We start from the raw sequence: 19,658 nt of genomic DNA on the forward strand, positions 1-19,658 counted from the left end.
TATATATATATATATATATATATATATATATATATATATATATATATATATATATTTGTAATAATGACAATTACAACAATACTGAATGAACACTTTTATTTTAACTTAATATAATACATATATTTAGTCTCAAATAAATAATGAAACGTGTTCAATTTGGTTTAAATAATGCAAAAACACGGTTTTGGAGAAGAAAGTAAAAGTGCAATATGTGCCATGTAAAAAAGCTAACGTTTATGTTCCTTGCTCAGAACATGAGAACATATGAAAGCTGGTGGTTCAATATTCCCAGTTCTTCAAACTTCCCAGTTAAGAAGTTTTAGCTTGTAGTTATTATAGGAATTATGACGCGTCGACTATTTCTCTCTATACCATTTGTATTTCATATACCTTTGACTATTGGATGTTGTTTTTGTTTTTTACCCCCTTTTTTCTCCCCAATTTCGTGGTATCCAATTGGTAGTAGTTACAGTATTGTCTCATCGCTGTAACTCCCGTACAGACTAGGGAGAGGCGAAGGTCGAGAGCCATGCGTCCTCCGAAACACAACGCAACCTAGCCGCCGCACTGCTTCTTGACACAATGCACATCCAACCCGGAAGCCAGCCGCACCAATGTGTCGGAGGAAACACCGTACACCTGGCGACCTGGTCAGCGTGCACTGCAGCCGGCCCGCCACAGGAGTCGCGAGTGCGCGATGAGACAAGGATATCTCTGCCGGCCAAACCCTCCCTAACCCGGACAACGCTGGGCTTTTTTTTTTTTTAAACAGCCCAAATCTCTTTCTAAAGACTGTTGACATCTAGTGGAAGCCCTAGGAACTGCAATAGGGGACGATTTCGCCCTATTATAAAAGTGCCAGCCATTGAAATCAGTGGTATGCTGAAATGATATGCTGGTATGCTGAAAATTTCAGTTCTGTTATACTCACAGATATTATTTTAACAGTTTTAGAAACTTTAGAGTGTTTTCTATCCAAATCTACCAATTATATTCATATCCTAGCTTCTGGGCCTGAGTAGCAGGCAGTTTTGTTTTGGGCACGCTTTTCATCCGGACGTCAAAATACCGCCCCCTATCCCAAAGAAGTTAAGAACGGGAAGCATAGAAATGGTGCACATGGAACAGATCTACCGTTTCTTAGACTTGCTTTCATTGAGAATGACAGATCTATAACTCGCATTTCTATGTGAATTTGGTCGGGTTACATATTGCAGTTTTAAATCCTAATGCACAACATGTGGATTGCAGTTTTAAATCCCAATGCACAACATTCAAGCACACAGAAAGTAGTATAGAAATTACAGTTACCATTTTCAAACACTACCCATCAGTTATGCTGATTGGAAAGTACAATAATTAATCAACCCAATCAAGTTGCACTTGCACATAGAATGGTAATTCTCACTCGCGTGGTGGAGGACATGATTAGAACACAGCATTGCTTCCTACAACATGGTGTGTTTTTCCATAGAGATCCTATTCAATTACTAGAGGGGCTATTTCATAAGCCCGCAAAGTTCCAGAATCGGGTAAAATGGCGCCCATATTGGTCAGGGAGAAATCCAAACCAGTCTAATTGGAATTAATGGCTAAAGCGTAATCCAGATTTGACTTATGCAGGAAAATTAAAGTAATGCATGTGATATATCAGAAATTGTGTAATCGAATTATTGTCAACCTAAAATATTGTGATTATAATTATAAATACAGTTTAAAGGTTTATACACATTTTCCGTATAAATAGCCTCTAAAATATATGTATGTAAACCATACATGTTAACAATGTTTGTTTTCACTGGAAGTTGAGTGCCATTATATGATATAATAACAGTACTTGTTGTATTTCCAACTTGTCTAAGTCCTATCATCAACTGATTTCAGCCAATGTATGGCTGTGGATTGACTGCATTGTTCGAATGGAATGTTGGCATATTGGCAGTTAATAAAAATAAAAAAATCCATGGAAACATTCCTCTAAAACTGGCTGGCTTGCTAGCTAACAAACATACAGGGCAGATAATTCTTCTAATTCATTATTTTATATCAGGGATGGGCACCATGGGGTGTAGATAAAATGTTGCTGTTTTAAAGCTAGTTAACTGCAATTCCAAAAAATGTGCCGTGGTGTGGAGAGAAGATTTTCCAATTTTATAATTAATTTCATGCAATTTTTTTTGTTTTAGAGTTAATTACATGCAATTCTACACAGTTTTTAATATAATATCTGTGAGACTGACTAACAATATCAATGGGGGCCCCCGGGCTCTAATTCGACCTTGATTACTAGAAGTTTGGATAACTGGCTGCTAGACTAACTTACCAATCTAAAAAATGTTAGCTAACATGGGCTAATTTGACTGACATAAGATGAAAACACAACAATATTTTGAAATTGCACCTTGTGTATTCTGCTTCGCAGTAGTAAGTTGTGACCCCGACTGAGTCCCCCCCCCACCACCAGTTTCCCAGCCCTGTTTTACATTATCTTATCACAGCACTGGCAAACCATAGTTGACCAACTCCCTGACCAAAATGGTTGACCTTTATTCCAATCATAAAAATATTAATGTCAATTCTAGTATTCTAATTCCTAATTCTATGTGTTTTTCTGTGTTCTAAATGTGAAAGTATACTGCGCTAAAGTGTATATGCTTTATGTATTTCACATTTTGAAACTTCAGGGAGAATCACTCATGGAAACCGATAGATTAACACAGGGGCATAGGCATTTGTGGGGTGGACACAGGCCCACCCACTGGGGAGCCAGGCCCTGCCAGACCCACCCAATCAGATTGGATTGGTCCTGTTGGCCAATCCAAACTTCTGCAGGCCCACCCACCAATTTCTGTCTACGCCCATGCATTAACAAAAGGTACAAGATTAATGTCCATTCAGCAGTCATCGTAAGTATATCTGTTACAGGAGTAGGTGAACTTGTAATTGTTTAGAAAAGATAGCTCATCCATCTGTCCATATTTTCTCTTCACAATGATAAGCAGCGTTAATCGCGTTGCTCTTAAAGTTTGAGGATTTTTTACGTTCAAATTGCGAGCAGCAGCAGGGAATCTTATGGAATGCACTTTAAAGTTTATAACAGCAATAACTCACCTCTGTAGTGAGTGTAGTAATGGGATTAACAACCAGGAGTTAAAAGAACACAGAGATTCATTCTGTTCTGTGAATTCCTTTGTAGAGTAGCCTGAAAAGACAAGGGGTTTAACCAACTGTATATAAACACATTGGGTTTAACTGGGTGATCCTTTGGTCTGTCTTTTGCTGTCCTTTTAACTTCTCTTTGGTTTGGTTTTCCTTTATTGAATGGTGTGTGTATTAGTTTGTGTACTGGTCTTAGTTTGTGACACACAGTAATAATGCCTGGCAGTGTCTCATGTATTATTTGATTTCTCTTTTTTGGGGGGTATGAGGATTGCTCTTCTCTCTCTTCCCTCCATCCTTTGGTGCTCTGTCTTTCTATTCCTCCACATATAACTTAGTGAGATTTTTGGGAGAATGGTCACAGAATCTAATTGCTTTTTTTGAATGACGCACCTTGGTATTTGTTATTTTTGTTTTTGAGAAAATAATTGTTGATTTTTGTTGTTGCTTATGTAGACGATGTCTCTCTCTTTCTTACACCATCTTTGTGTTTCTGTATGTGGACTGGCTCTGTATCTATCTCTCTCTCTTTCTCACCTGCATCCCTCTCCTGAACTCCTTACCTGTCCCGTCTGTCTCTGTATGTGTTTGATATGGGAGTGCTGCGATTGTTTTGATTGGTCTCTATGCTGCATCCAACGCTTGCTGATTGTCTGAATTACATTTTTTGGTTCTTTATTCTCACTCTTGGTCATGTGATGCGCCCATATTTGGCTGCGTATAATTTCTGTCTTATAAAATTATTAATTTTGTCCAACAAATGTTTTTTGCACTCCTCTTTCTCTCCCACCCCCTTTTTTATGTATTGATGTTGATTTCTTTTTAGGTTAACCCCAACAAGTTTGGTTTAATTTGGGGGCGGTTTAGGTTACTTTGGTCCAGTTCTATTGGTACTGCTGTGGGCTTATGTCCTAAGTTGAGAGGTGGGATGGATGGGGTTGAATGTTTATTATTAACCCATGCAGATGTTTTTCCCACTGGTCTCTGTTTGATTTGCATGTCTACCTCTCTGTGAGATTGAACAAATTGCATTACCTCCCCTGGCATTGACACACCACTAACTATACATAAGGAAATGGATCATTGCCCAGTTATCACACCCAAAATAGAGGTTTATAAATGACCCGGATATGAATGCTGTGATATAAAAAGATTATCAGCATTAATCTGATTCATTAGGCTGATTTTATTTGTTTTATTTGAGTGTCTTCACTCACAGGGACAATTATGTCAGCTAATTGAATCACTCAAGGCTGACCATCTCATTTGCAATGAAGGAAAATGAGGTAATTCTCATTTCTATTTGAATGAGGGCTGCCGTGATAGAGTATGACTAGTGGGGTGTTGAAGGTGGCTGAATCCATAATGGCCTTCTAAGTGGAACTTCGTCACATAGAACTCTCAAAGCCCTCCAATTGGCCAATAGGTCATTAGTAGCTCACAACAAAGTTTGACATGGCGCGACGGTACACTCAAACTCTGAAATTGCACGACATAACAGTCATTCTCATAAACCCCATCAAAGGAGATGGATAAAGATTATGGGAGCCTAATATGGCCCTTTGAAGTTCAGTGAGGGGATTAGCCTAGCTAGCAGCCATCTTGATTCAACAGCCGGGCGCAGCACTAGACAGAAATACCAGTCTCTGTTCACACACCTGCAAACACATATTATTATTCTCTTGCAGTGCCACGTATCCCAGCTCTTCTCCTTCACCTTATCTCTCCATCTTCCTTTCTTCTCTTGCCTATAAATCTCTCTTCCTGTCACCGCCGGGCTCAACCACTGGCACTCAGTGTAGCTAGTTGTCTCCACAATGAATCATCGATTACACTCCTCTTGGGCAGAACACTTTAATTGCATGACTAAGATTCCCCCTAACAATCCTCCACCCACTCATGTACACACGCGCACACAAACACCGTCAGGGAGAGCAGAGACTACTTCATCATAACCGATGTTGTCAGCTGTCGTATAACTGGCTAGGGAGGAGGCAGCCTGGCAGGGATGAGTTAACGATGTGATGCATCAAACCCACCACCATATTGATGTGAATGATCCAGCGATGGTGAATGGGAGCAGACTGTAACTGTGGCCTCCCTGTATGTGTACACACAATCACCATCTTCTTGGCAAATGGTCTGATGATCTTAGAAAGCAGGAGTGTTATTACCATTGTATTATTCACACATTCATAGTTAGATATGGTTTATTTATTGTTATCACGTGTAAATATCTAATATTGGTCAACTTGTGTGATTGTCCTTTGTGTCAGAGTGTTTGTGTGTGTTTCCTCAATTGAATAGAACAGGCCAAACGTTGTGCTCACTGTCCCTCCTCCCACTCCCCAGGTTAACAATGCCACGGCCAGGGTGATGACCAATAAGAAGTTGGTCAGCCCCTACCCCAACGGAGAGGCCCTTAGCACCCTGCCATATGGTAACCATATGCAAACCACTCCATTAGCCTCATTATGATCCCTAACTAACTGTTAGTCCGCTGCCCATCTCCCTGTGGAACCCCTATCTATATGAAACCCTCCTGTTTCTGCCTCCTCTCTGCTTCTCAGCAGGATGGAAGCTAAGCCCAATGGTGCAGGCAATGTACGGACCAGAGCTCTATGCAGGTAAACCTCGTCTTCCTCTTAGATTGCATGCCCTTCATTTCACCCAAATCTGACTTCATTTAAGCATCTCTAATTCATAGTGCCCCCAGGCATTGTACGTTCATACCCTCTCTCTCCTTTCCTCTCCCTCAGTTCCGGGGTTCCCCTACCCGTCTGCGGCAGCGGCAGCCTCCACGGCGGCTGCGTTCCGTGGTGCCCACCTTAGGGGCCGGGGAAGGCCAGTGTACAGCGCGGTGCGTGCAGCGATGCCACAGCCTGCCCTCCCTGCCTACCCTGGGTAAGGGATTCAACTACAGAACCCATCCTCTGAACGGACACACTTAACATGACATTTATATACGTTCCTTCAGTAAATTCAGTAGTTTACTATAAATACCAATAAGCGTAATGTCATTAGTTTGGTAGTATAGACACAAACTCCCTCTGAGCAGAACAATAATTTGATCCTCTGCGTCACACTGCACACAAAGACCAGACACATTTTCTTTCTATTTTTCTATGTTCCAGTAATTCCACTAGATTGACTCACAGAGAAACTGTATTGTTGCATGTTGCTTGGCTGTGTCAGTTGGTTAATGGGGATGCAACTGCTGTCATATTCTGGATTTTTTTTTAAACTAGTGCTGCAGGAAATGCCTCTTCCATATTTAATCCACTACTGCCTGACTTCAAACAAACGACTGTCTGTCTTGTCCTCTCAGTCTGTCCAGGACCTTGTCAATGTAAATGGGCCTCCGTTCCCTCTCCCTGGGGGATGCTGATAGAGGATGGTACCCTATAATACAGTCATGTTGATAATACCACTTGGTTCAGCAGTAATGGAACAAATAAATGGTGGTCTATTTCCTCTGCATGCTGCATGTGTGTGAAATAACTGTTCTGTCTCTCTCCTTGTGCGTTCACTTTTCCCCTCAATCATCTCCCTGTTTACTTTCCTCCACACTGGCTTTCATTCCTGCCACTCTGGTCTTGGACCATCTCACTGTACACACCAACCCTTCCATCCCCACTGTCTGCCATCTCCACTGCTCCTGTTCCTCCCTCCTTTGTTCCTCCGTATCTCCTCTCTTCACCTGCCATCTCCTCTCTTCACCTGCCATCTCCTCTGTCTGCCATCTCCTCTCTTCACCTGCCATCTCCTCTGTCTGCCTTTCTCTCTTAGCGTGGTGTATCAGGATGGTGGGTTTTATGGAGCTGCAGACTTATACGTAAGTAGATTCCCACTCCTCACACTCCCTCACGACTCTCTCTCCTTTCTCTCTATGCGTTTCTGCATGTGCATAATTAAATGCGCTGCACAGAGCTGCCCAAATGTGACTGGAAAAAAACAGCTGTTTCATGCACACAGCTCCTATGTTGAATTATGCTAAGGTGTACACTCTGTACTTTACCATTCCACCGCTGCCTGGGATCACACCTGTGGGTCTGAGTTTTCCCAGAAGACAGACTGTAACAGAGGGTGTTGTAGTCTGGTGTTGTAACACGGGGTTCCAACATGGGTAGCCGGGCCGCTCTGTGTGCGTTTGTGTCAGGGCGCGTGTCTGTCAGTGTGCGTGCGTGTGTCCAGGTTGACAATGGCTGTTTCTGTTCTCTCTATAGAATAGTGTTTCAGGACTCTGTCATTAGTAGCAGATTGCCTCAGGTAGGGTCATTACCAAACACAGTGTGTATTTTTATTATCCCTCTGGTGATTATGATCTTTTGATGTTGTTTTGTTTTGAAACGGTAACTTGCTTTTCATTTTCCTACTAACTCACTGACATCTGCACAGGTGGATTGTGGGGAAGGGGTTTGTTACTAAGCTACTAAACAGCGTGTGTTTTTTGCCCGTTTGTTCAAAGAGAACCTGGTCTCTGAAAGGTAGACTGCTGGCAGTGATAACATGAAAGGCGGCAGTTGTATTTGTCTTGAAGTCACTGGCAGAGAGCCTCTTATTTCATACAAACACCAATGTTCCCAGCACCATTTCTTATGATTGGAAGTTACCACATCCATTATGCTGAGTAACATCCATAGCTGGAACAGGTACAGAGATGAGCTGGAAGATACTCTATCTGTGTAGCAGCAGTGCCCTGTGGGGCTGAAATTAAAGACGAGGAGAACACGATTTCTTATTACTAAAGCCTGTCCCTAACCCCTTCCCGGTCTCGACTCTGGAGCTACAATTACTGAAGCATGCTGATCAACGTCTGCATGCACTACAGGCATAGGCCTACCTTTTCTCTCTCCCCTTTACCTTCTCTCACAGCCCCCCTCCCTCTGTCCTGTCACTAGTTGTACTGCAGGTTTCCAGGGGAATGCTCTGGGTTGTGTTCTGTATGATTGGGTCCAAATGCAGTGGTGTGTTCAAATAGATTTGCATTGAATTGGGGCATGCATGCTGTCTCAATGCCAGGAGGTGACAGTGTGTGTGTTTGAGTGTGGCATCTCTATTTTCCCTCTCTTCTTTGTCTTATATGCATATGAGAGAACACAACGATAATATGGATGGTTCGTGTAAATGTTACTTATCTTTCTCTATAATTCTGAATCTTTGATATGCTGCATTATTGACGATTGTCAACAATCTCCACTGTAATTATTATAATTTTTTAACCATTTGTTAATACTTCAATCTTTAACCACAAATGTTCTAAACTTGGTTGTTGTACTGTGTGATTCTTTAACTCACTCTGCACTTACACAACTCTGCCTCAGTAATGATCCTGTCTACCTCAGCTGTACCATGGTAATAACCTCCATTTGTCCCTCTGTCTCCCAGGGAGGCTATCCTGCCGCTGCCTATCGCTTTGCTCAGCCTACTGCTGTAACCGGGGCAACTGCTGCCGCCGCAGCTGCTGCTTACAGTGACAGGTAAGAATGAGGAGGACTCACATCAAGAAGCAGCAGCCTCGAAATGCAATAATGTGCCCAGACTTTTACACAATAACATGCTAGGCTATGACTCACAGTAGAAGTGATTTAGTTGTGTTTTGGTGGGTATTGATGATACACTTGATCTTACAAATCTTTTGTTGTGTGATTTGTAATATCTCAGCCTTTTTATGAGTCAGTGCAAGGTGAGTGTTATATTCTCACTGTAACTATGTGCAGCTGAAATACATATGTGTTGGTATTCCTCTGGGACAGTTATGGGCGAGTGTACACTACAGATCCCTACCACGCTCTAGGTCCTGCTGCCGCTGCCTATGGAGTCGGTGCCATGGTAAGAGCCCCCCAGCCGCAACACTACAACAACAGGCTGGAAACTGAGTTATCTTCACTTTATGTAAATGTAGTTATTTACTTCTCGCACATCTTTTTCACTGCTGTTTGTTGTTTAAAAACAGCTACATCTTCCTTTCCTTATTTCTAATTTCTCTTTATCTCTCTCCCTTTCTCTCTCCTCCAGGCTAGTTTATATCGGGCTGGATACAGTAGGTTTGCTCCATACTAAACAGCACTCGCACCATGGAATTCCACATTTCTGAACCTCTTCATTTGGGAAGAGCTCCCCTCCATTTTCTACGGGTGGTAGTATTAACCCATGTGTTTTGGAAAAAGGTCATCCACTCAAGATAAACTCAACTGTAACTCGGCTTGCTTCAACTGTCACACTCAGTGACATAGTAATGGACGAATGAAAACTGCCTGTGAATTTCAAGACTGGCAACAATAATTGAAGACAACTGTGGGAAGAACAAGAATGGTTACATAAAAAAACACTATTGGACATGGATGGAGAAATTGCTGCCCACCAGTAACTTTTTACACTACATCACTACAAACCTTTGCTCCTAATAGTCTGTGGTAATAATACTCAAATGTAAAATGCACACATATGTACACAGCTCAATGTGTTAGTACGACCTAAAAGTAGGCCATCACTAGCCTGAAATCTTAGGTCCTTTATATGAAACACTACATTGACAAAAACCTCCCCAGTGGAGGAATCCCAACAATGAACACATCCAAGTTGTTTTTTAAAAGAACCTGTTCAACAAAAAGGTGAATGGCACGAAGAAACGCAAAAGTAGCAAAAAGTCAATAATCTGAACTACAAAAGCTGAGCGACGACGCAGTTAAATCTAGGTAACAGCTGTTGCTCTGAAAATGATTAGAGAAATCCAAACAGTCTACCATTACACCACCAACCCAACTGTAAAAGATAAACGGTGTGAAAATGACAAGGAAAAAGAAACAAAATGACTTGTTTTTGTTCTGCATTACCTCAGTTTTTCTTTTCTATAATTGTCTATGAAAAAGCGTTGCTTAAAATGATTATTGTTATATAATGTGGATGCAATGAAATTACATCCATCATCATCATCATTTTCACATTTTCCAGTTGATTAATACTGTTATTGCTGGTCTATAAGTATTATGATTATGATTCTTACTGTAGTTGAAACTATAACGACACAAGTCTTTTGATCTGTATCATGTATCCTTACTATTATATACCTACATTGTCTTCATTTATCCTTTTGAGAATATTGTACAACTCATGCCTGCTCAACACAACTCCTTATACATTTTCTCTTTACTAGACTATATGACATTCCAGGTGTAGCATCAAAATTGTGACTGAAAGGGGTAAAAACATTGAAAGTGTCTGGGCATAGCTAACATGCTGTAGAAACCAGTCATGCACGCTGGAACCAGCTATTTACAGATAAGAGTGGAATTCTTAGGGGTTTGAGGGAACAAACCAGATGGTAGGAAACATATGAGAGTTACAAACACTACAAGTTGATGTTACTTTTGGTTTCACCATTTTTAATATATATTTTTGGTCAAATTGACACAAATACAGACACTCGAGAAGTGACCGTAATGTTCACCCAATGCAATCTTCCTCCCTCCTAAGTCTTTGGGAATGTTCTAGTCCATTATGTATTAAAGTCACTGCCTCGATGCTACTTTAAGGTACAGGAAGTGGCAAACAAAAATATATAAATAGACCTATGTATCTCCATATACTCTGAATATCTTATTGCTATTGTTTGTCTTTTGGTTCCAAAGATTCTCTAAAAGCACATTTGTTGGTCAAGTGTAGACATTTATTATACTTTTTATGATTGTTCTTGCTGTTATTTTAGCTCTTATTCTATTTTATGGTGGGTTCAAAGTGCACCCTTTCAGTTTGCTGATGGTGGTGTTTTAAAAGCACCGTGTCCTGGGAAATGTCATCTGAGAAGTGGAGAGAGAAGATAGGGGCAAACATGAATTTATTTGCATAATTTTATAGCAACAGATTAATAAACTTAAAATCCCCAAAATACATTTGGGAACTGGCAAAGTTGGTCTTTTAAAACGGGGCTGCTGAATGTGCCGAGGGGTTTGGATGAAGTGGTCCCAGGCAGATGATAACCCAACATTTTACACTGCCTGAAATATAACATTTAGGAGTCCACAGTAGACTTGAGAGGGGAATTTGGCATTTTGATACAGAATAAATGCCAGGCTAGAGTGAGTGTGATGATGAAACACAGCGTTCTATTCCAGACCATTTTAACGAGCCCCCACATGCCTCCTTTTTCCAGTTGGGAGTGAGTGTGTAGTTCAGCGACAGTTGTAGGGTGGAGGACCCAGGTAGAGAGCTGAGCCATAAACCACCTGTTGACATGATGATTACCATGTTACTAGCTGTTTTATCAGGCCCGGAGGGATGCATACAGCTGCATTAGTTATTCTGTTGAGTATTTATGCCATGATATCATGACAATAAGAATTTTGAACTTCTCTTTAAAAAGTATTAAAAGTATCAGTATGCATGTTTCTGTGAGAAGGACGGGGTCAAAAGTCATTTCATTTGTTGCATGAATCAAAACAATTTCTATGGAAAGGAGGTTATGTGAAATATGAAGGCAGGATAGAGAGGGGCTTCAACATAGTCCCCTTGAGTTTGTTTCTAGTTGGGGGGAATAATGATATGTAAAATACTGTTTGTTTTAAGTTTATGCCTGGGTTATCTATGTTCTTCTGTGGTCATGGTATCATTTGAATTACCAGTTATATCTCTTAATTCAATTTTAATTTGGAATGTTGAACCCCTGCAGTTTTTCCTTTTGAAGTATGTTAAGTAACCAATGATGTTGTCCCAGCATGCACACAGCAGTTCAGCACAGACTGAACTAATGTAGTTTCCAATGCCATCCCTCCATAAGTTGACACTTGTTACCCAGCAGTGGAGACTCCCATGTGCCCTCTCACGGCTGCTGAGATCACCTTAGACCCAGCTGTGTGTCTGACTTACCCCTGCACTGTGCTGAAGTCAACCTAGTGGGAGTTGTTGGACAGGGATTTCATATGAGTTGGAATTGCATGTGACTTTTTTGTTTTCACATGTGCATTGCTAAGCTCATTGATCCAAGTGCTATTTTTTTTTTTCTCCAAGTGACTTGTGTATTTCTCTTCATTTCAGCCATCTTCATATTTGCCTTCTATTTCCTGTCATTGTTATTGAATGTACATAATAAACGGTTTGGTTTTTATACCCTTCTTTTCTCAACTCCTTATTTGGGTAAAATGTTTGGTAGATTTTGTTGCCATTGATTATTTTTATGTAATCATAGGGTATGGCATGGCCACACAGGCCATACCTATTGTTCACTAGTAGTAGTGCTGGTGGCAACTAATGCCAACTTAAACTCTGAAGTAGCCAATTTTCTCTAACCAATCTCTCATTGCATCTAAAGTTAATGAATGTCAATGTCTGGGTTGAGTTTGGAGGAAATCTCATATCCCTGTTAATTGCTCTAATGCACAAGAGGCTAATTGCCAATTTGATGACATGCACTTCCAGATTATTGAAGTAGGACTAATTGAAAGGATTACATTGAGGGCAGTTTGATCAGTGAAACAATAAAGCACATGGATCCACTGAATTATTGAGGTATTGACCCGACTGACTCGCCCACTCTGAGATGACCCAGATGGCTATAGGCCGGCAGAGTAGAAAGTTATATTGCTCTCATGTCATTCCTAGAGCGCTACAGATCTATCATTCATATCAGTAAACTGCTATTTGCATGGGGAAATTACATGATGGAATGCATTTGTTTACATTTGGTGGCTCAATAATGGTATGAACATTGAGGTAAATTGTATCCCACCAACAATAATTCACATCTTGTACAGTGTCACCTAGTGGTTAAAACAGTACTACCACTCAGTCTAGCGTGTGCTTCTTTTTGTGAGAATGAATCAGCCCTCTGCTGTTAGATATGACTAACAAATATACCTTTTAACATTCCATTTTAATAACACTTTTTCAAACTGCACAATATGCATAGCATAACATTGATTTAAACATGTATTCATAAAGTGGGATGTAAAAAAAATAAAAATGGCATGCACCTTTACGTAAGATGTTAAGACATGATGACAAGGGTCTATTTTAACGCTGCCAGGTCCTGTCTCCTTCACACATGCCTGGCGCTGCCCCTGCCCATCCCTGCAGTTTGGCACCCTGATACAGACAGATTCACGCCTCCTCCTGCCTGAGACTATTAGACACTGTCTCTGGTGTTTTCAAGCAGCCTGTTGCAAAAACACTTGTCACATTAGCTCAGATTCAGTAAGCTCATTCTATCTGGATCCTGAGTAAAGTAAAATGTAATTAATCAATTGAGCCTTAGTCACGTAATTATGGAAATCATGTTGCAATGCAGGTTCTATTCAAGAAATATACATGTGTAGCTGAACTTCCAAAATATTTTTGGGTCATGTGAGAGTGCATGTATAAATCAAATCAAATTGTATTAGTCACATACACCCGCAATAGCATCTGTGTAATGTTTTTTATTTTTTTTGTCTTTGTGTGTGGGTGTTTATACATGAAAAGCAATGTGATCTTAATCAGACAGGATGTGTCCATAGTATACATCATAGGGCTCGCTGATGTTGGTGGTCTGAGGACGAGGGATGGAGTAATCTTTGCCAGGATCTATTTCCTGAAACACAAACATAGTGAATCATTAAAACATTAGTGCAGTAAATAATGGCAATTAGTTGTTCAACATTACATATACATTGCTTGTAATGGCAAGGGTCATATTCTTTTGTAAGATGTTATTTATCTTTTATGAACAATACAAAACATAAACATATAAATGACAACATCATACAAACATCAACTACATCACACCTGCCCAGACCCACTAGCACACACCCCCATCTCCAGCGCCCGCATCACTTTCCTCCACATGGCCTGAAACTGCACCATTTTGTTTCTCTCCACGCGTTTTCAATATTGAAATAATAAATAGATTTTTCCATTGTGTTAATGATGGTGAATTGATTGATTTCCACATTTTTAGTATACGTTTTTCAAGATGAGTAATGAGAAGAGAATTGTCCATGGAAAACAGAAAGGAAGACCCCTCACACTGCTGCTCATGCTCCCAGGTGATATTTATTTATAACAACGTTTCGACCCTTAAGTTTTCATCAGGCGTCCATGTAAAGTACCTGGATTTGTGTATGTTTTTCAGTTTTTGTAAGAATCATCCAAACCACCGGGTATCTCATTACACCCCCATGTGCCATGTCTTGAAATATGCAGACAGACGGATTAAAAGTACATTTACATTGTAATACTTCAGACAGCCAACTGTCTAGCTCCGCCCACAACTTCTGGACTTAATAGCATTCCCAGAAGGCATCGATTATTGAGTGTTAGTTTTACACTTAAGACATGACTCTACACTTGTGCTGTAGAATTTGTGAATTTTGTCTCTTGTATAATACAATTCTATACATTATCTTATACTGGATTAAGCATGTATTTTTGTTAGTTATTTTTTATTACAACATGCTGAATCTCATTCCTATTAATCACCCAGTAAGCCCAGAGCCATTTTGAGGCCTACTCACTGTCATTGAGAATCCAGACTCATATGGTGATTGGAAAACGGGGTCTTGTTTTCTGCCTGGGGAAGAGAACACGATACAATGACTCAATTATCTGCAGATTCCATACAGTGAGTCTTAAAGTGACAGATTGTGTAGTTAACCTCATATGTCATATTTTATCCATTGGAGCTAGTCCATATATAATGTAGCTTCCATGCTAACTTATGAGTACTGTACCACCAGTCAATTTTCTGTGTTTCTAATGTTATGTTGCTGATTAACTAAACGTAGACATGCAGTACAGTACATTTCCCTGCTTTACTCCTTTCCAGTGCTACTGTTTCTCACTTCTCCGTTCCTCACCGTCGTTCTCAAAGCTTCTGTTCTCCCTCCCTTCTTTCAGGCTCCCCAGACCTGGCAGGTTGGCGTTGGGACTGGTCCATCCGCCAAAGTCTAAGGGGCCCTCCTTTGAGCTGGCCTCCCACCTGCAGAGGAGAACCACTTGGGCTAGTCCGTGGCCCAGAAGCAGGACCCAGCCGTTGGCCACCAGGGCTATACTCAGCACCGGGTCATCCCACTGCGGCCGCCGGCCCATTTCCATGTTACCCCAGGTCAGCAGGGCGATCCACACCACCCAGATGGCAGCAGACAGCAGCAGGGTGAGGCAGAGCAGCGTGGCCTGGACCTGGCTCTGTCGGCGGCTGCCCCCGCTGTAGCTGTAGCTGTAGGTGAGACAGGAGCGGCAGAGGCAGCACAGGGAGAGGACCAGGCCGGCGGCCAGCAGAACCAGCACGTAGATGAGCAACATGACATACTCCCCCTGGAAGTACTGGCAGGGATGGCCGTCCCGCAGCAGCACGATGATCAGCCACTCTGTAGCGATGACCACCTGGAGGGTGAAGAGGGCCAGGGCCACCCCAGCCTCCCCCCAGCCCCGGGCCACAGAGAAGCCCAGCAGGGCCAGGCAGCGCGCCAGCAGGCAGGAGAAAGCCAGGGAGAACAGCACCCCGAACAGGAAGAGGCGCGTGGGGCATGTCTGGGTGGTGAGGCGGATGACGAAGGCAAAGGTCAGGGCGAAGACCCCCGCCGTGCTGAGCAGGAACAGAGCCATGGAGGCTACGCTCCCCCCGATGCCCCTGCGCTGGCGGGACGACACACACATCCACAGGGTCCAGAACAGCAGCCCCACCAGCAGCCCTGAACTGACCACAAAACCCAGTGAGGCCAGGCTCTCCACCACGATACCCCACGCCGCCTGACGGTCACACAGGTAGGAGTACACGGGGTCCAGATCCGCCCCACATCCCAGGATTGCATCCTGGGAAGTAGAGTTTGAGGAAGAGTTGCGCTGGAGGAAGGAAGTGGTGCCTTGGTTGATAGTGGATTTTACAGTGGGATTGTTAGTGGTGGTATCTGGGATAGCATTAGAGCTAGTGGCAGCACTGGGAGGGATGATTTGGTTGAGGGTGCTGGCATTCAGTGTGGTCTGACATGTGCTGGGAAGTGGGACATTGAACAGTAGGATGAGAAAAAGAGATTTGTGTGTCTGGAATGGAAAGACCATCCTTGTGTTTTGTTTTGTCTGCATGTTATTGTCCTTCCTCTCTGGTTTTCTGTTTTGATGGTATACTCCCTGCTCAGCTGGGCCTTTGCTACCTGGAAAAAGTAGCATCCATGAGAGCATGTATTTTTGACTCTGAATATCTTTGTTTATAGAGCATAGCGGTATTTAGGACAATCAAATCAATTAAGGTGCTTTGGAATAAAGATCAGAGAGCGAGAGAGAGAGAGCAGCCAGAGGGAAGGGAGCAGCCAGACCACAGACATGCCAGGACAGGGAAATAACTTTGTGTACACGGTAAGAACAGAGGAATTAGGAGTGATTTCATTAGGAATTGGTTCTTGATACTCTACATCAGGGATGGACAACTTGGAGGGAGTCGGGGCCACAGAAAATCTAAACTCATCATGAGGGGCTGCAGTTGCTCGCGGGTCTGCATACCCACATTGTTTTACAGATCATTTCCTGCAATTCTACACATTTTGCCATAGGGTGGAGAGAAATGTTTTCAGTTTTTAATATTATATCTGAGTGACTAACATAATCATATCATAGTATTATACTGTATATTATACAGGACAGTTTAGATAGCTGACTGCAAAACTAACTTAGGGATCTAAAACATGTTAGCTGACATGAAATAATTGACTGACTATCAGTGCTTTATATGACAAGAGAATAACTGCTGATGCACAACCACATTTCCAAATTGCACCTTGTATATTCCCCTATTTTAACTCGCAGCAGTAAGTTGAAACCCCAACTGATTTCGTAATAAATAAATACAAATTGGGACGTTGCCCATCCCTGCTCTACACAGAGGAGCAATGTAGACTACATTAACTCATAAAGCCGTGTGAAACCAGGAAAGAGGGCAATAGGGAGTGAGCGTGACAGCGAAATACAAATGCAAGGGGGGATTGTCACTTCCTCTAGTTCATAACAGAGCCCTTGTTTCAGTGTCAGAGATTCAAATATGACATTTAATATGCTTATCGCTGGGTAAATATGGCCCTGGCCCCTTTATTTAACCCTTAACGATAACCTGTTTTGCACAGAGGGCAGGAGATGAAACCTCTAAAAGTCACTAAAACATCTCTATCAAGTCTATCTTTGCCGATTATTTCAGGAACATGTTTATGTGGCTGGTAATTTGTTATATAACACAAACAAATATTTAATGAAACAATTGTTTTGAATGTTTTTCAATTGATTGGGTCGTTGAATTGGTTGACAGTAACAACAGTCTAAACAATAATGATTAATTGTCATCCAACAACAGGAGACATGAAGGCATCGCTGCTTCAACTGCTTACTTTGAATCTTGTGAACACATTTTTACTTTAAAACAACAAACTCTTCCTGTGGCAAAACAGGTGGCAAAAAAATGGTAGGATATACCTCCATTCAAGCTACAACTTTCGAACTAACAAAGACGAGTAACATTGATTGATTTACCCTTTATCTGGAGGCTGCAGTGCATCCACCTCTGTGGTTGGTGGTTATTTCTCTCCTACTTGTAGTTCCACTTGAGATTTGCAATAAACTCTCAGCTGATGCATCAGTAGACAGTCATCTATGTATGAACGTGCCTCCTAACTCAAGGATGTTCCCATATCTTTTACAGGCAGTGCAAGAGGGAGGGAGGGAGGGAAAGCAGGAAGAGAGGAATGAGAGAGGGAGGAAATTATTTTGGAAATGAAAGATGATTTTTTTTCACCTCACCCACATTTACATCTAGTGATGAAGCGATAGGAGAGAAGTTTGGACTGACCCACCCCTGACTTCCCCTCCTCTCACTCTCTTTTTCTTAGTCTGTCTCACAAAACAGCAAAGTATAGGTGGGGCTCGAATCCCTGGAGGCTATGGAATAGGCACTGATACACATTGACACACACACACACACATGCGAGCACGCACGCACGCGCGCACACACACATACAGTATCAAGGAAATGCTAAAGTTGAACATCTAGCTATGAGAGTTGACCACGTGATTGGAAATTATATGCATAGGCCCAGATCTGAATGCCAGGTCATCATAAATAATCCCACTGCTGGTTGCTATGTTACAGAGAGAGGTTAGAGGTTAGGGGGAGGGTTTCCACTAGTTACTACAACCACAAACTCAAAATGGGATATTCATTCAAACAAAAATTTGCTCTTAGGTTTTAATTTAAGGTTAGGGTTAAACATAAGTGTGGTTAGGATTAAGGTTAGGTTTAAAATCAAATTTTTGTAGAAATAGACATGGTTTATTACTTTGTGGCTGTAGTAACTAGTGATGACCAAGGAGGAGGGAGGAGGAGGCTGAATAACACAACTGACTCATCTAACTGTCCCTGAGACATAACCTCACAACATTGATACCCCTCAGGTGGTGTATGTTAGGGAGGGAGAATGCCTTCCAATGGGTCTCTGTATGAACAAGCCCGTGCTGAGCTCCTGGGTTCAAGTCTGTACAGGCAAGGACGTTCTGTAAGGTGTGTGTAAATGGGATAAACACTGAAGCTTTCATAGAGACAGACACAAAGGCCGGGATAGTTTGTCTGTTCACAGTATAGGATTTCCATAAGCTTCAGGGACCTAGGAGAAGAATATACAGTATCAGCAGACTATCAAGAGTTACTAAATAAATATTAAAGCACAGACACAGACTGACCTATGACCACAGGGCATCAACCAAAACAAAGTAGCAACACAAATGGGAAAGACGTTTTGAGAAAGATATTTGGGGGACTGTGAAATAAAGGAGTTGATTTCGCCATCCTTTCGTGTGCTAAGGGATTGTAACACCCAGGACATTTGCTGAGCACTTGTTGGCTTCTTTTCCTTCACTCTGCAGTCCAACTCATCCAAAGCCATCTCAATTGGGGTTGAGGTCGGGTGATTGTGGAGGCCAGGTCATCTGATGCAGCACTCCATCACTCTCCCAGGTCAAATAGCCCTTACACAGCCTGGAGGTGTGTTTTGGGTCATTGTCCTGTTGAAAAACAAATGATAGTCCCACTAAGCCAGTCCTTCTCAAATAGTGGGAACATGCTTTTTTTTGCCGCAGGGAGTAGTTTTTTTTTGCACCGCACAAGAGCACACAGCACAGAGCAGGAGATATGAAGTGCAGATAACAAACCCTTAAGAGACACCATGGAAAAATATTTAACAGGGATGAAAAGAAAGGCGGAGAGAGACTGAGATAATGAGACAAACGTAAGTCTCCCGAAAGCTAAGACGAGGAAATATGACGACGCGTATGTAGCGCTTGGCTTCACTGTGACCACGGTGGGAGACGAGGAAACACCGGTATGTTTACTGTGTCTAAAAATGTTGGCAGCGGACAGCATGAAGCCAAATAAATTAAGGCATCACTTAAAGACATTACACCCCAATCACGCTGATAAGCCGTTTGAGTATTTTCAGTGAAAACGTGCCGAATATTGCCAACAATCGTCCCGCTTTGTGAATGCTACTTCAGTA

At 42.0% G+C, this 19,658-nt stretch overlaps 2 protein-coding genes across 5 annotated transcripts in view; one reads left to right on the plus strand and one right to left on the minus strand.

Annotated features, from left to right (window-relative positions):
- LOC120038133 (RNA binding protein fox-1 homolog 2-like) overlaps window positions 1-12,269 on the plus strand; it is a 37,976-nt gene extending 25,707 nt beyond the window's left edge. The window contains exons 7-13 of one of the 4 annotated variants that reach the window (XM_038984031.1): window positions 5,512-5,599; window positions 5,730-5,786; window positions 5,919-6,063; window positions 6,949-6,994; window positions 8,548-8,639; window positions 8,916-9,054; window positions 9,178-12,269. In XM_038984031.1, the coding sequence (XP_038839959.1) occupies window positions 5,512-5,599; window positions 5,730-5,786; window positions 5,919-6,063; window positions 6,949-6,994; window positions 8,548-8,639; window positions 8,916-9,054; window positions 9,178-9,222 (612 nt within the window). In that variant the 3' untranslated portion in view covers window positions 9,223-12,269. Of the gene's footprint in view, window positions 1-5,511; window positions 5,600-5,729; window positions 5,787-5,918; window positions 6,064-6,948; window positions 6,995-8,547; window positions 8,640-8,915; window positions 9,055-9,177 lie in introns of those variants that run through there. The other 3 variants (XM_038984033.1, XM_038984034.1, XM_038984035.1) reach the window with 3 other exon arrangements.
- Window positions 12,270-13,624: 1,355 nt separating this feature from the next.
- LOC120044032 (G-protein coupled receptor family C group 5 member D-like) lies at window positions 13,625-16,188 on the minus strand. The gene is made up of 3 exons (XM_038988623.1): window positions 14,988-16,188; window positions 14,646-14,701; window positions 13,625-13,723 (listed from the first exon to the last, which is right to left on the minus strand). Exons 1-3 carry the CDS (start codon window positions 16,186-16,188, stop codon window positions 13,625-13,627), a joined length of 1,356 nt encoding a protein of 451 aa, XP_038844551.1.
- Between the last annotated feature and the right edge of the window lie 3,470 nt (window positions 16,189-19,658).

Source organism: Salvelinus namaycush, chromosome 3 (genome assembly GCF_016432855.1).
Source record: "Salvelinus namaycush isolate Seneca chromosome 3, SaNama_1.0, whole genome shotgun sequence".
NCBI classification, from domain to species: Eukaryota; Metazoa; Chordata; class Actinopteri; order Salmoniformes; family Salmonidae; genus Salvelinus; species Salvelinus namaycush.

What these genes read in the sequence shown, in the direction of transcription:
- LOC120044032 (XM_038988623.1), bottom strand. Translation starts at nt 16,188, where the DNA reads ATGGTCTTTCCATTCCAGACACACAAATCTCTTTTTCTCATCCTACTG. An exon ending in CAGAAGCTTTGAGAACGACG is followed by an intron (nt 14,702 to 14,987) that starts GTGAGGAACGGA and finishes TCTCTTCCCCAG; the next exon opens with GCAGAAAACAAGACCCCGTT. An exon ending in AGTCTGGATTCTCAATGACA is followed by an intron (nt 13,724 to 14,645) that starts GTGAGTAGGCCT and finishes TTTGTGTTTCAG; the next exon opens with GAAATAGATCCTGGCAAAGA.